Source organism: Neomonachus schauinslandi, chromosome 10 (assembly GCF_002201575.2).
Source record: "Neomonachus schauinslandi chromosome 10, ASM220157v2, whole genome shotgun sequence".
NCBI lineage: Eukaryota > Metazoa > Chordata > Mammalia > Carnivora > Phocidae > Neomonachus > Neomonachus schauinslandi.
In genome coordinates this window covers 64,829,965-64,844,824 of record NC_058412.1, presented here as the reverse complement: position 1 = coordinate 64,844,824, position 14,860 = coordinate 64,829,965, and the positions used below count along the sequence as shown (strand labels likewise).

The window sequence follows — 14,860 nt, the reverse complement described above, 5'->3', positions numbered from 1 at the left end:
AGATGATAAAAGGGGGGAAAAAAACCAGAACACGATTCTACCTATCTACCATATACTAATCCTAGGCAATGGATAAGCCCCTTTGATTTAAATTTATTTATGTAAGGGAAAACAGACAGTTGCTCCTGCCTTGCTTATTTCACAGAATAATTCCAAATATCACAAGATAGTGGATCTAGGAGAAAACTTCAAATTAATGAGATCAGGTGCTTTCTTATACCACACATACTATTTCCCTCTACTTGGTATCCTCATACCCGTATCTTTGCCTATCAAACTTTTACCTGGATTTTCAATCGAAGTGTGTCAAAGTGATGTGTCAATATCACATTGAGAGCTTTTCTAAATAGAGTAAGACTGCCTCTTCCCCATCCTATTCCCACAAAACTGATAGGTCTCTAACTGCATGGGAGACATATGCACATGAAATAGAACTGAATAAATTACAGTGTATAAACAAAATATAGTTTGTCATAAAATGACCAAGATCTGTTACTCTCAAATTTAAGAAAAAGGAAGAAATAGAATATCAATGATGTTGCTTTTTTGTTTTCTTATTTTAGACTTTTCTGCCCAAATATCTGACAATTAAAATTCTTTCCAGGGAAATCACTTACTGTTTTAAGTTCTTGGCGCAACTGCTGGTTATAATTTGTGGATTCTTCTAATCGAGCTTCTAAAGCAGCAATTTTTTCTTCTTTTATTTCAAGGGACTTCTTTAGAGTGGATTCTAATTTTGATTCCAAAAGTTTGTACCTACTATCCAAGTACAAAAATAACATAGTTCATCACTGGAGGCAGATGTGAATGTCAATATTTTAGTTATCTTTTTGAAAGGTGGGTTCATAAATATATTATTTGTAATTAAATATTTTTTACAGAAAGGACAGTGCATGAATACCGTTTGAGAGTCAATCACAGACTATGGATTATGATGAATTCTTACACCTGAGAACCTTGGTAACTAAACCAAATAAAAAAGTAAAGTACATATATGAGAAATTTTATCACATTCTGCCTTTTACTCTAATTAATTTGTATATATGTTTTCTGCTCAACCAATTTTTAAGTTAAGAACAGAGAACAAATCTCATTCATTTTGGTATTGGCTTGAGTAAAGAGACATTTTTAAAGCATTTAATGAATCTAACTTTGAATATGTTGAATGTGTGATGCCCGAGTTGCTTCTAGACTGTCTAGACAGAGATGTCCACTAAGCGGAGAATAATGTGGCTATCAGGTAAGATGATGGATGGCAATGCATAGCATTCAGAATAAATGATTAAGAGGCCTAAGAACATAACCCTAGGAAACTATATTTAGAGAAGTCATAGGAAAAGAGCTGTTAAAAGAAAAAGACAAGAGTGACTGCTTAGCACTCTTATTTGTAACTCTACCACTGAATTTACTTTGTTGCATTTTATCTATTTATACATGCAAACCCACAACTTAGACTATCTATTCCTTGATGGCACAAATATCTTAATTTTATCTTAAAAGGGTCAGAGGGAATGACATCAATGAGAAAGATGAAAAGGTTATACTAATAATTAGGGACATAATCTGAGATTAGAGGTAAAGACAGATGCAGATATACATATAAATTCCAAGATGGAGGGGATGGAATGTTAAAGGAATTTATGTCTGTGAGCTTTTATTTTCCTTGTGACAATAAGGCTAACTTAATGGTTGAGAAAGAAGCCGGTGTAGTGGCTTAAGACACTTCTTTTACTGATCTACCGAATTTGATCATGGATGGTCTCAATTCCAGTTCTTAAAAAACTTAGTTCAATATATACCCTCAGCTCCATTTCTAATGCTTTCATTATATACATAAATGTGTAGATTAATGAATGCATCACATCTTGCCTAGATTATTTCAACAGCTTCCTAACCGGTCTCTGTGCCTCCAATTTGCCCCTTTTTTGTTTGTTTGTTTTAAGATTTATTTATTTGAGAGAGGGGGCAGAGAAGGACAGAGGGAGAGAGAGAATCTCAAGCAGACTCCCCACTGAGCTTGGAGCCGGATGCAGGGCTCTGAGATCATGACAACAGCCAAAATCAAGAGTTGGATGCTTAACCGACTGAACCACCCAGGCGTCCCTGTCCTTTTTCTAGTCCATCTTTCATGTCACTCTAAGAATTACTCAGCATATCTCTGTGCTTTATTTCCATGAAATGCCCTTCTCCATCATTTCTACCTTGCAAATTTCAGTCATTCTTTAACATTCAGCTGAAGCATTATCATTTCTTTGATGCTTGATGATCAGCAGATGATAAGAGCTCAATTAACACTGACAAGCTGTTTGAATTAAGGTTTGGGAAGAGGTGACAAATAATATGAAGTACTCATCTACAGCTGGGTTCTAAGAGGGTTAGTTAGGGTAGCTACATGGTGTACTGTTTTTTCTCCCCTCTACTAAATGTTTTACACATGACAGGTAACAAATCTGTGTGAATAAAGAAGTGATGCATATTTAGTATCTATATTAAGAGGTAGTCAACTCATTTGGCCCTTAACTATCTATTTAACTCAAATAAAAATGAAATTTCTCATGAAATAGCTCTTTGATTAATCCAATTATGGTTGCTTGAATTCATTGCTAGAATGAATGCCTCAAATTATTTCTATTTGTTATTACAGAATTATTAATCTATTCAATATATTAACTGAATATTTTCAAAATTACATAAACAAACCCATATAATCAGCATTAATTTTTCCTATATACATTTATTTAATATAGAATATAAATACTAGAACATTAATAGTGAGTAGACAATAAGATACAAATTATATTACAAAAATTTCAATGAATTAAGATCTAGTCTACATAAAACAATATTTTTAACAATACATACTTTAGTCTGGCTGGAATCACATGGCTGACTGGATGCTAACAGTAGACTACTTGAAAATCTGTCTGACAGACTGTAATTACCATGGGAGAATAAAAATTTTTAAGCTTGTATTGATCATTCTCAAAATTAAAGGGTGTATAAAGTAATTTCTTATTGTTTGTCAAGCCTTATTTTTCCACATTATTTTTATACTTTAATTACCTCAGTGTATTTTCCTGTTTCATATTTCTCCTCCATCTCTAAGTCTACTTTTAACACACAAAATAAATGAAAGAACTGAGGCATTTAAGCACTCGATTCAAATAAAAACTAACTTTATATTTCAAGAGAGAAAGGTTTGTTTGTTGTTAATGTCTCATTCTACTTTCATAGGTAATTATAGCCTCTGGTCTTCTGCTACCTGGGTGGCATCCTGTTTTCCTATTATGTAACTATTTATAGTAATATTTTAGCATTTTCTCTTGTATCAATATTAGGTTGTACTTATCTGGGTTTTTACTTTTTTTTTCTTATAGAACTTTCTCTATGGGAAGAAAGGAACCAGAAACAGGGTGAAATACATGAATATTCTGTAGTTACTACAGGAAAGAATGAGCAAAAAAATAACAATAATTTCAACTGTTTGCCAAATAGACTTAATACTTACCTGTCATCAGTACTTTGCTCATCATGTAAGAGTCGCTCTTTATTTAACCCTATCTTCTCAAGCTCATGAGTTAATTTTTCAAGATCATTATTCATTTGTTGAGTCTTCAATTTTTCACTTACCAAATCCTTATTTTAAAAGGAATGCAAAACTCACGTAAGTGTCATGACCATGAACATTTAACAAATTCAGCCAAGACTATAACTACCACTATCCAGGAATACATATTAATTCAAACCAGGAAAAAAGAAATGTTGTTGTTGAATTTCTCCTTCATCAATAAAAAGTAGTTAAGCAACAAAATAACCTAGTTCAAACAATATGGTTTTCCTTTTTTGTTTTTTGCTAATACTTAACTTTTTGTGTTAAAAACTAAAAGGAAAAACTCTTTACTTGTGAACACTTTAGGTTTGAAAACTGTGAGAAAAAAGATACATCTCCATTAACTTTTTAATAATGAGCTAGGACTTTAGTGCATATTTCTTCCTATGAAAATATGCTGGATGCAACACCCTTCCTACACCGCAAGCACCCCTCTGCCAGTGGAAGAGCCTTAAGATACTATTATGAAGAAACAGGGCACATTCTTAGAAGTTCAGACACAAGGAACCTGTCATTCATGACTGTAGGACTGTATAACAGAGAAAAAAACCAAAAAGTTAATAATGGGTCCCTCTCAATGTCTCTTTAGCAGAAATGCAGACTTCCCGATATGACTTTCTGCCAGAATGCTAACAAACTTTTTAACTCAACTTAAAGGGTTACCATGTATAGTATAGCATAGGGATAGCAAAAAAACAGCCAAGCATGCTGTCTTCTAATCTATACCATGTTTCACAGGACCTACTGCCAATCAACTCCTGAAAGTTTCACAACTCTTCTCAACACACAAATCCAAGCAACTAAACATTGTTCAGTGTTGACTCTTAAGTTCAACCTGATTGGCATTCTCAGGCTTAGAGGTCAAAATTCATTGGGTTTTGGAGTCTGAAAGATCTGGACTTGATTCCAGTAATCCAATTTTGCCATTTATTAGCTGTGTGATCCTGAGTAAGTTACTTAATGTCTCTAATGCTTTCTTATCTAAATGGAAATAGTATCTATGGAGGATTAGTTGTAAAAATTATAGAAAATATACATAAATACAACTTATGAAGCCCTTAGCCTAGTACTTGGCACATAGTTAGCATTCAGTAAATAGTAGCTGTCATGCTTCCTATTATACATTAGCATTTAGTAACAGTCTTGATCAAATATTTTAATATTATTTTGAAACAAAATATAAAATTACAATGTAATAAGTGAGATACCGCATGGAAATCTTATTACTATACTACAATATCTTAAAAAATAAAATTTACATGTACTTCCTTGGTGTAACAAAAGTAGGAAACTTAGAAACTGTTTCTAGTTCTAATGCCAAATTTCTACTTTGAACCATAAACAGATGATACAAATTTCCAATGGGTTCCAATAAAACTTAACAAAGCCCTGAATTAAAAATATAAAAAGAATTTGCCTTAAATTTAGGTAACTATATTTACCTCTCGTAATGTAACCAAAGTTTTTATATCAATAGTTGCTCTTTTCACAAGCTCCTTATTTTCTTTCTCTAATTCTTTCAGACGAATGCAGGATTCTTTATAAATACTGATCTCTTTGAAAAGAGTTTTGTTTTCTTTTTCTAAATTTCCAATTTTCACATTATTTTCTTCTAATGTGGTATCTTTTATTTCTGCTTGTTGTCGGAGTCTTTTATTTTCCTTCTCCAGTTGTTTCTTATCCTTTTCCAGTTGAGAAGTTTCTTGCTCTAATGATTTATTTTCTTTTTCTAGCTGTTCTAGTCTTTTGCTAGATATTTTTAACTCTTCTAGGTTTTTCTGCAATGTTTGATTTTCTACCTCCAAGTCTTGTAGTTCACTCTCTAATTGTTGAATCTTTTTATTGCTGTTCTCTAGAGCTTTCTGTAGCCTTTGATTTTCTGTATCTAAACCCTGGTAGCTAACTTCTAAGCGTTCTGTCTTCTTGAAAGATGCTTTCATGAGTTCCAAACCCTTCTTAAGTTGCTCTTTTTCACTTTCCAGTTCTTTATTTTCTAGTTGTAGCTGAGCCATTTTCATGCTTGCACACTTCAAAGATTCCACATTCCTTCGCAGTTCTAAGTTTTCCTCATCTAGTTGGGAATTCTCTTTTTCTAGGGATTCTAACTGAAAAGTAAGGTTTTTAAAGCTATCCAATGTTTTTTTTAATTTCCTATTTTCTCTTTCCAGCTCTGAATTTTCTTGTTCTAAGGCCTCAATTTTTTCACAAGTAATTTTTAAATTGGTTATCTTTTTCTGTAACAATTCATTTTCTTTCTCAAGATGATGCAACTCATTTTCAAGTTCTTCTGCTCGTTCTCCTTTTTCTTTATAATGTTCCAATTCTTTTCTAATTTGTCTTTTTTCAAACTCAATCTTGCTTAGCTTGCTACTTGTTTCTTTGATCGACTCATGGAGAATTTTATTTTCTTTTTCAATATCTTTCACCCTTGCTTCAGCACTTATCTGGGAGCGCTGCCTTAAGGAAGACACAGTTTGATTCAGATGTTCATTTTCCTGTTCCAATATTTTAATCTGATTAACAAAGAAAAAAGAATTAAAAACTTAATTGAGCATAAACTAAATATTTTAAGTTACAGTTTTTCCTTTCTAAAAAATAACAAGGAAATCAGAACATAAAAGGGTGCTAATTTCTATCTTACTCTTAATTCTGACAAATATTTACTGAGAGACCCCTGTGTACATGTACTGCCAGGTCATTAAAGTTCTTTCTTTAGGGAGTTCATAATGTAAAGAAATGGTTAGGAGAGATGTATCTAATATTAATCAAAGTGATCTTCAGATTATTCACAGTTACAGGTTTCAAATTCAAATAAGAACACAGGTGAAATGTACACACATATCTCTTTATGAATATAGCTTTTATTTTCTTTAAATAAATTTTGTAATGCATATACACAGTGGGCTCTTAATAAATACTGCTATATTTATATGTGTATATGTGGGTGTGTACTCATTCCCCTAAGAATTCTAATTTGGAAACATCAAAATAACAAAATCCTCTGGTACACTTGAAAACTAATCCAACTAATTTATATCATGACCTAATTCTGTGGTTCTCAAAAGTCAGTGTTAAATAATCCCCTGAGAACCTTGTAAAAATACAGATTCATGCTTAGCTCTAGAATTTTTATTCTGTAGCTCTACAGAAACCTCTATTTTTACAGGTAGCCTGAGGACTATACCTGGATAATATATTAAAAAAAAATCATTTTACTTCTAAAAAAGTAAACTTTAAAATAGCAAGTCAATCAATATCTCCAGTTCTCAGTTTCCTAGAACATAAAATGACAAAGACCAATAAACACTGGAAAGCACATGAGAATGCATCCTAGAGGCAGCAACCACATCTTCCTCTTAAGCAGGGTTGGAGTAGAGCTGCTTTCCCCCAACTCCACTCAGGAACTTTATAATCTTCAGTCCTATTCCACAGACACTTGAAAGCACAGGTAACTGCAAAATCTTACACCAGATAATTATCAAGCATACTTGCCATTTAAAAAATTCTAAGCTTTCCCTTCAACTTTCCTAAAATACACAGGACAGAAAATGAAGTAAAACCATAGTTACTCTAAAATTTAAGCAATTCTAAAATATTTCCCTTTCATGTTATATGAACATTTTTGTTTGCCTAAACTTTAAAATAACTTTTGTTAATGCATTTCAAAGTATATTGCTTAATAGGAAATTTATGAACCTGTCTCTCTGAATTTTCTCTAAGTGTTTCAATTGTTTTTTCAAGCTGAGCTTTCTCCTTCATTAGATCCTTGCTTAAATTCTGACAGTTCTGAAGACTTTGCTTTTCTTGAATAATTTCATTTTCAAGAATTTCAACCTAGAGAAATTAAATAAAAAAAATGTATCATTCAATATTTTACAACAGTGGAAACATGTCAAAACAAAAGATAATTTTCAAATAAAAAATTAAATACAGTTTTAACACTCAAATGGTGAAATTTAAGAACTGAGTAGAGAAATTCAAGTAATAGTCCATGCTACTTTTAGCAGCTGTATAAAAAATGCAGACATGACTGTCTTTCTTAACCTGTGCATCTTTGAAAGGTACATTTGTACTTCTAAACACAAAGATAAATCCAAATGAATATATGATAATTATGTGCTTTATGAAGACTGTACCAATCTTATTGAAAGACTCTCCTGGCTTGAGGAGATTTATAAAGTAAAATTTTAATTACAGTCAAGTAATTTCAGTGAAGAAGGAAGAAGAGAATATAAAAGCATGAATGAAAGATGAGAGTGATTTAAGTTTAATGAGGAAACGGATTAATTTTAAAATAAAAAGGAGAATAATACTAGAGAAAAAAGGGCTGAACAAAACTCCAGCAAATGTTTATACTCTAGGTTTAAATTTGTTGTCAATTACACATTTTAAAGACATGATCAAGTATGTGATTAATAAGGATAAAATAGCAAATTCCAGTTTAAATTATGCCAAATTGATATTCCCATTAGCATACAACATATTCAAACCAGGCAATAAAAGAAAATAAAGATTTAGCTATATAAAATATTCCACTTCAAGTTTAAATATTAATTAATCCTTATGTCAATAGTGAAGAAGTCTAAGAATTTGAATAGTCTTACATAAAGCAAGTTGAATTTTCCTATTTTATTATCAATGGAAGATAACCATATATGGAAGACCATCTTCCAGTAATACCTCAAAAGCATCAAGTCACAAAATCTTATGCAGTCACCCAATTCAACATATATATATTCAGGAAGGTTTTAGTTATTAATTATGAATCCAGTTCTCCCATTAAAGATTGAAATATATGGGTAACAGTTATTTAATTAAACTCTGTTGTTTTATAGCAATGGAATTCAAGTGAAACATTCAGTTTACAAAAGACATCTTTCATACAATGAATTTATAAATAATGGCTAGAATCACTAAGAATTTATTAGAATTCAAAGCTAACTTTAAAATCAAATTATAATTTCCAGACCCAATTATAATGATAACAAAAATAAAACTGTTCCAAGTTCTAAATAACCACTCCTACTTTTATACTATATTGGTTATCAAATGCTTATTAAGATTATTTGGTTAATGGACTAAAGATGATGCAAAAATGTTTTAAAAGAGTAAAAATCTGGCAAGATAATCAAGGAGTCTATTTGCATTATCTAAGGCAGTGGTTCTCAAGGCGTGGTTCCAAGAAACCAGGAAGACCATCACTTAGGAATTTCTTAGAAATGAGAGTTCTTCACCCCTACCCTAGGCAAGACTACCAAATCAGAAACGCTGGGCATGGGACTCAGCAATCTGTGTTTTAACAAGTCCTGAAGGTGACCATGATGCATACTATAGTTCAAAAACCAATGGTCTAAAGGTTAGGGAGATTTTCATAAATGAGTCTAGATACCGAGAATCTAAAGAAAAAACTAGACATGGCTGACTAGATATAGAAATAAAAAGGAATACATAAGGACATATGTATAAGAATATTTATTACAGTATTGTTCACTGTGACCAAGACCCAGAAACAAAAGTGAAAGCACATATTGCGGAGCAGATGTGATAAATTCTCTAGATGATAAAAATATCATGTATGTTGTCATGATACAATTCTATTTATCTACAATATGTGTATATGTGTATGCAGAAAGATACTCAAAAATAAATTACTTGGTCTGTTGCACAACTGGAATATTTCTGTTGAACCAAAACCTAGTCAAAATTCAGGTTTCATAGTGCCTAAATTGTGGTCCTTAAATACCATTTCCCACTAAAAGGAACAAGGGCTTTCTGGAGAAATGACTATCTCCAGATTTGGGGCAGGAAATGTTTAAGAGAAGCCTATTATGGCAAAAGCACAGAGGTTCACAACGGGTGCTAAGGTGTGTCACAGGAATTCAGAAAGAGGTAGGATATAAGAAAAACAAATGCAGTAGATTGAAACACTTCAAATATTTTTAAATCCATGAATTCATAAAGACACTAAAACAAAAAACTCATTAATTATCTCAGGAGGGTATGAGAGAACCAATTCTTTACCAGGAAACTGGTAGATAAAGGGAAAGAATCAAACATTCATCCTGCTTTTCCCATGAGAGTTCCTTATCAGGATTTTGCAACCTCTGCTGAATTAAGGGATCAAAGCAAACCTTTTCCATGACAACTAACATGACAAAAAGACAGACAACTAGACATGTACCTCCTGACTGAAAAAGACTCCTTACGAATATTTTTACTAAAACCTCGATTTGAACCTGATTAAGTCTACAGATAAAATAAGACCTACTGGGAACAAAAGAACTTGCGAAGTGACACAAAAAGGATGCAGTGAGCAAAATCTAGACTGTAGGAAAACTAGATTAAACCACCTGGTTTCTTTAACAGAAAAACTACTAGGTATGAAGAGTAAACCTTAGATTAAAAAAGACAACAGACATCAGTTGATTGAATGTATTGGTCTTATTTTAATTCAGATGTGAACAAAATGCAAAAAAAAAATCCCAATTGATTGGAGAAACTGAAATGCTAACCAAATTCTATTAAATTTTTAAGTGTGATAATGTCACTGTTCTTGTTTTTTTTAAAAATTCCTTACTTTGGGGCGCCTGGGTGGCTCAGTCGTTAAGCGTCTGCCTTCGGCTCAGGTCGTGATCCCAGGGTCCTGGGATCGAGCCCCACATCGGGCTCCCTGCTCAGCAGGAAGCCTGCTTCTCCCTCTCCCACTCCCCCTGCTTGTGTTCCTGCTCTCGCTATCTCTCTGTCAAATAAATAAATAAAATCTTTAAAAAAAAATAAAATAAAAATAAAAATTCCTTACTTTTAAGAGATATATAATAAGATATTTATTGGTGAAATGCTACCATGTCGAGGATCTACTTCAAAATCATCTAGTGGTTATGGGGAGAGCAAACAAGGGTAGAATTAAGATTGCTAGAAGTTAATAATTTCTGAAGCTGAATGAGTATATTAGTTCATTCACGTCACTTTTTTTTTTTTAAAGATTTTATTTATTTATTTGACAGAGAGATACAGTGAGAGAGGGAACACAAGCAGGGGGAGTGGGAGAGGGAGGAGCAGGCTTCCCATGGAGCAGGGAGCCCAACGCGGGGCTCGATCCCAGGACCCTGGGATCATGACCTGAGCCGAAGGCAGATGCGTAATGACTGAGCCACCCAGGCACCCCCATTCATTTCGTATTTTGAAAATTTCCATAAGTTAAAATAATGAGAGTATATTAAAAACTGGAAAATAAACGTTCAACCACAGGCCTATTTATACTTTTACATATATTCTTTAACTTACATTAAACATTACTTTTATTTACCTTTTTACTTAGTCTTTGATTTTCTTTTTCAATTTTCAGGATTTTGGAAGTGTTGCCTTCTGCAGAATCCATACTACTCCGAAGTTCTTCTACAGTTTTTGTCAGACTCTGGTTTTCCATCTCCAATTTCAATAACCTGCTTGATGTTAACTCATTCACCTCATGGCCCAAGGATTTTTGTGGTGCTATAATAATGAAAAATACTGTCACTGGTAAAACTATATTTACTCATTATTATTTAAAATAATGAGTGTAAATGTACTACATCACCTGGTCCTTAACTTGATAAAAAATTTATAGTTATACTAGACAAATGAAAAAAAAAAAAACAGATAAAAGATGGGTAAATCTTGAATTTTTAATGCACCCATGAGCATTCTAGAGAAAAAAAAATACAAAATTTAGACTGAATGGACTACAGAGTTTCAGTTCTATTTTCATGAGAAACTACTTGACAACGCCCAAGCCACTTTAACCTCAGTGAATCTTATGTTACTTGTACAAAATATAGTTACTGCTCTGTGTGTCTCACAGAGCTATCGTGTGATTCACATAAGAATTATAAAGCATGTCCTATGCCATATCTTCAAAAATTAAAGGAAGACAGTCTAAGGGAAAAAAAAAATTCCAATTTCCTAATCCTGATTCTGAGAAATGCAAGACAATATACACTGGTCACCTCGAAAAAGTCTTTCTCTAAATGAAGAATTGCTGCTAAACTTGAGTATAACAAGCAACATGTATACCATTTTGCCAAAAAATTATATTTCTAAGTAGATTTTAGCATAATTACATTTTTTAAAATAAGAAAACTCAGTTTCTAGTTCTATATATGATGCAAACCAAAAATATTATTTTTAATAACCCTACAGCAGATTCATTAAATATTTTGATGATATAAAAATTAGGATTTAAAGTGAAATATGATACCTAGATTCATTTTGAAATCTTAGACTTTAGGAAGGGAAATGGAGACGTATGGGAAGGCATTCTAGGTCTATCTATCTTTTTGTATGTTTGAAATTCTCCATCATTAAGTAGAGAGAAACACACACACACACAAACAAAAACATATCCCCAACAAGTATATAAGCATACATTCTTTTCAAAACTAGGTATGGTAAAATATCTCCCAGACTGAAGTAAAGAAAGCCTCAAATCTTATTTCTAGTTTTTGTTCTAGTTAGCATATTATTCTTTAATTGAAAGCTGGTACAACTGATAGTCACTGACTTTTTAAATTCCATTAGTTGTCCAAGTCTTGAAGTAAAACTTTACTTCATGATCTGTAGTCATGCATTTCAATTAAACAAGATTAGACTATAATACTCAATATACCTTAGTAATACTTTCAATACTATGACTGTGTTTCAAAGCTGCTTCAGGTCAGACTATAAAGAATTAAAAAGGATGCTTACAACACATTTTTAAAAAGTAATCTCTATGTACAACATGGGGTTTGAACTGAAGACTCCAAGATCAAGAGCTGCATGTTCTGCTGACTGATCCAGCCAAGTGGCCCCTTACAAAACATTTTTAACAAAATATTGTTTTGTTAAATAGGGAGGCTGCCTACATGATAATCTTAGGTGAAAAAAAGAACCTGCACTGTATATAGACATTGATCTGATGATGTCTAAAATACCTATTTGTGTGTAGAAACATTTTGGAAGCAAATTTTTTGAAATGTCAAAAGTGACTGCAGAAATTATTAGTGACCTTCATTTCTTCCTTTATATTTTTCCACATCTTGCAAATTTTCTAGAAAGCAATTCCCTTGTATAGTTAAAAAAAAAAAACAATAACACACCACATTAAAACAAGTATTCAGGTCTATGATCCAAATATGAATTGCAAAACAACTGTGATGATGATGATGATGACAAAAATAGTAATAATAAGCACTCAAATACCTACCATTTACCAGGTATTCTACTAACAGCTTCATAAGTAGTAATGAATTCAGTCCTTGCAATATCCCTAACAAGGCACATACTATTATTGTTTCCACATTAACAGATGAAGAAACTCTTAACTGTGTAATTTTAACTAGTAGTAGAAAACATTTAAGTCTGAATTGTTTTCTTTATAACTCAATTCACAAAAAATACAGTAAAAAAGTTCCACAAGTACTTAAAGTAACACATCTCAGCAAGTTCACTGGCTGAATATCATCATTACTGTGCAGTGAATTTACATGAGGTTTCAGAATTTGGAATTAGGTTATCATGTGTAAAATTAGGAAAAGCCAAATGGTAATAAATATGATGAACCATCTGTAGAAGTAATTATCCTGTAAGCGTCAGACTATAAGCTCTCTCAGACCTATGTCTACCTCACCACTATATCCTCAGGGCCTGGTATAATATTTTACACATGGTAGATGCTTAATAAATATCTGGAAGGAAGGAAAGCAGGTGAAATAATCTAACACTGGGTAACTGAAGAATTATGGAACTAATCTAATTCAAATAAATGTGACATGGGCATAATTTCAATAAAGTAAATCAGTATTAGCATAATCAAACCTATAACCCAAGAAATTATCTGGGGGTCTTTAATTATCTCTAGGGTAAAATTAGGCTGGACTGGTTGGTAGGTATAGTGCTAAAATGGAGTACATGTATTGATGAAAGTAGCCATGAAGATCCTTAACTTGCTTTACACTGGGTACATAGTCACCTAAGAATCTTCCCACTATGTTACGACTTCCTATTTAAGTCTGTCTATAGTTAAAGAACAGGTTAACCAGGTTAATATGACTTTTCTGTTCTATTGAGTAGATGGCTTTCTTTCCTAAAATAAATTAATAAACTGGTATCCCAGCTTCCTGTGATACTAATATGAAACAGTGCCTAAATGACTATCAAATCTGTTACTGTGCTCATAAAGTTGAGTTGTAAGATGTGCAAAGATAAGGACCAGACCCAGGAACATGGAAATGAACATATTACTCTGTGAAATCATACCTAGAGAGACATCTGTCTTCCTAGATATCTCCAGCAGGGGAAAATAAAGAATTGTAAAAAAACATAAAAAAATGTAAGCATAAATACAACTTCACGTATTCATTTATCCTTTTCAATAAAAAAAATACTGGGAATACCTTCAGAAAGTTCGCTAGTTCTGGATATTTGTTCCAACTCCCAGCCAAGATGTAATGATTCATCCATACTTTGTTTCTGTGCCATTTCCAAGGTCATATTTTCTTCCATTAATTCTTCGATTTTTTTTCTATCCATATCACGTTCCTTTTTTATTGTGAGGGAGTAGGAAGAGAAATGAAAGCTAACAAACCATGCAATTTCAAGCTAAATACTCTATTACTTATAATTTTTATTTATCAGAAACTGAATAATATGAGGATAAATTTTGAGTTCCTTAAAATTTCACAGTTTGAAGGTGATAATCAGTTATAATTATTCATACTGGTCACTATATTGATCAGGTGTCTGATATCCTTTTTTTTTTTAATTTTAAGTAATCTCTACACCCAACATGGGACTCAACTCACAACCCCAAGATCAAGAGTCACTGACTGAGCCTGCCAGGCACCCCTGTCTGATATCCTTTTAAAGTGATCCTTGGGGGGGCGCCTGGGTGGCTCAGTTGGTTGAGCGACTGCCTTCAGCTCAGGTCATGATCCTGGAGTCCCGGGATCAAGTCCCACATCGGGCTCCCTGCTCAGCAGGGAGTCTGCTTCTCCCTCTGACCCTCCCGCCCTCATGTGCTCTCTCTCTCTCTCTCATTCTCTCTCTCAAATAAATAAATAAAATCTTAAAAAAAAATAAAAAAAAAATAAAGTGATTCCTGGGGACACTGAAAACTCCTTCATATATTTCAATATATATAGTAAATGATTTCTGACCCAATGCTAAATTTTAGCAAATAGTTTTTTTTTAATTTTAAAAGAGATTTTATTTATTTATAGGCGAGAGAGAGCA

The 14,860-nt window shown here is 32.7% G+C and overlaps 1 protein-coding gene across 1 annotated transcript in view; it reads right to left on the bottom strand.

The window, feature by feature from the left end:
• The window catches only part of CCDC88A (coiled-coil domain containing 88A), a 118,719-nt gene that overhangs the window by 33,726 nt on the left and 70,133 nt on the right, over nucleotides 1-14,860 (bottom strand). Inside the window, exons 12-17 of the mRNA XM_044918969.1 lie at nucleotides 14,023-14,167; nucleotides 10,917-11,101; nucleotides 7,307-7,444; nucleotides 5,053-6,123; nucleotides 3,509-3,636; nucleotides 618-756 (exon numbers count right to left, since the gene is read on the bottom strand). Of these exons, the coding sequence (XP_044774904.1) occupies nucleotides 618-756; nucleotides 3,509-3,636; nucleotides 5,053-6,123; nucleotides 7,307-7,444; nucleotides 10,917-11,101; nucleotides 14,023-14,167 (1,806 nt within the window). The remainder of the gene's footprint in view (nucleotides 1-617; nucleotides 757-3,508; nucleotides 3,637-5,052; nucleotides 6,124-7,306; nucleotides 7,445-10,916; nucleotides 11,102-14,022; nucleotides 14,168-14,860) is intronic.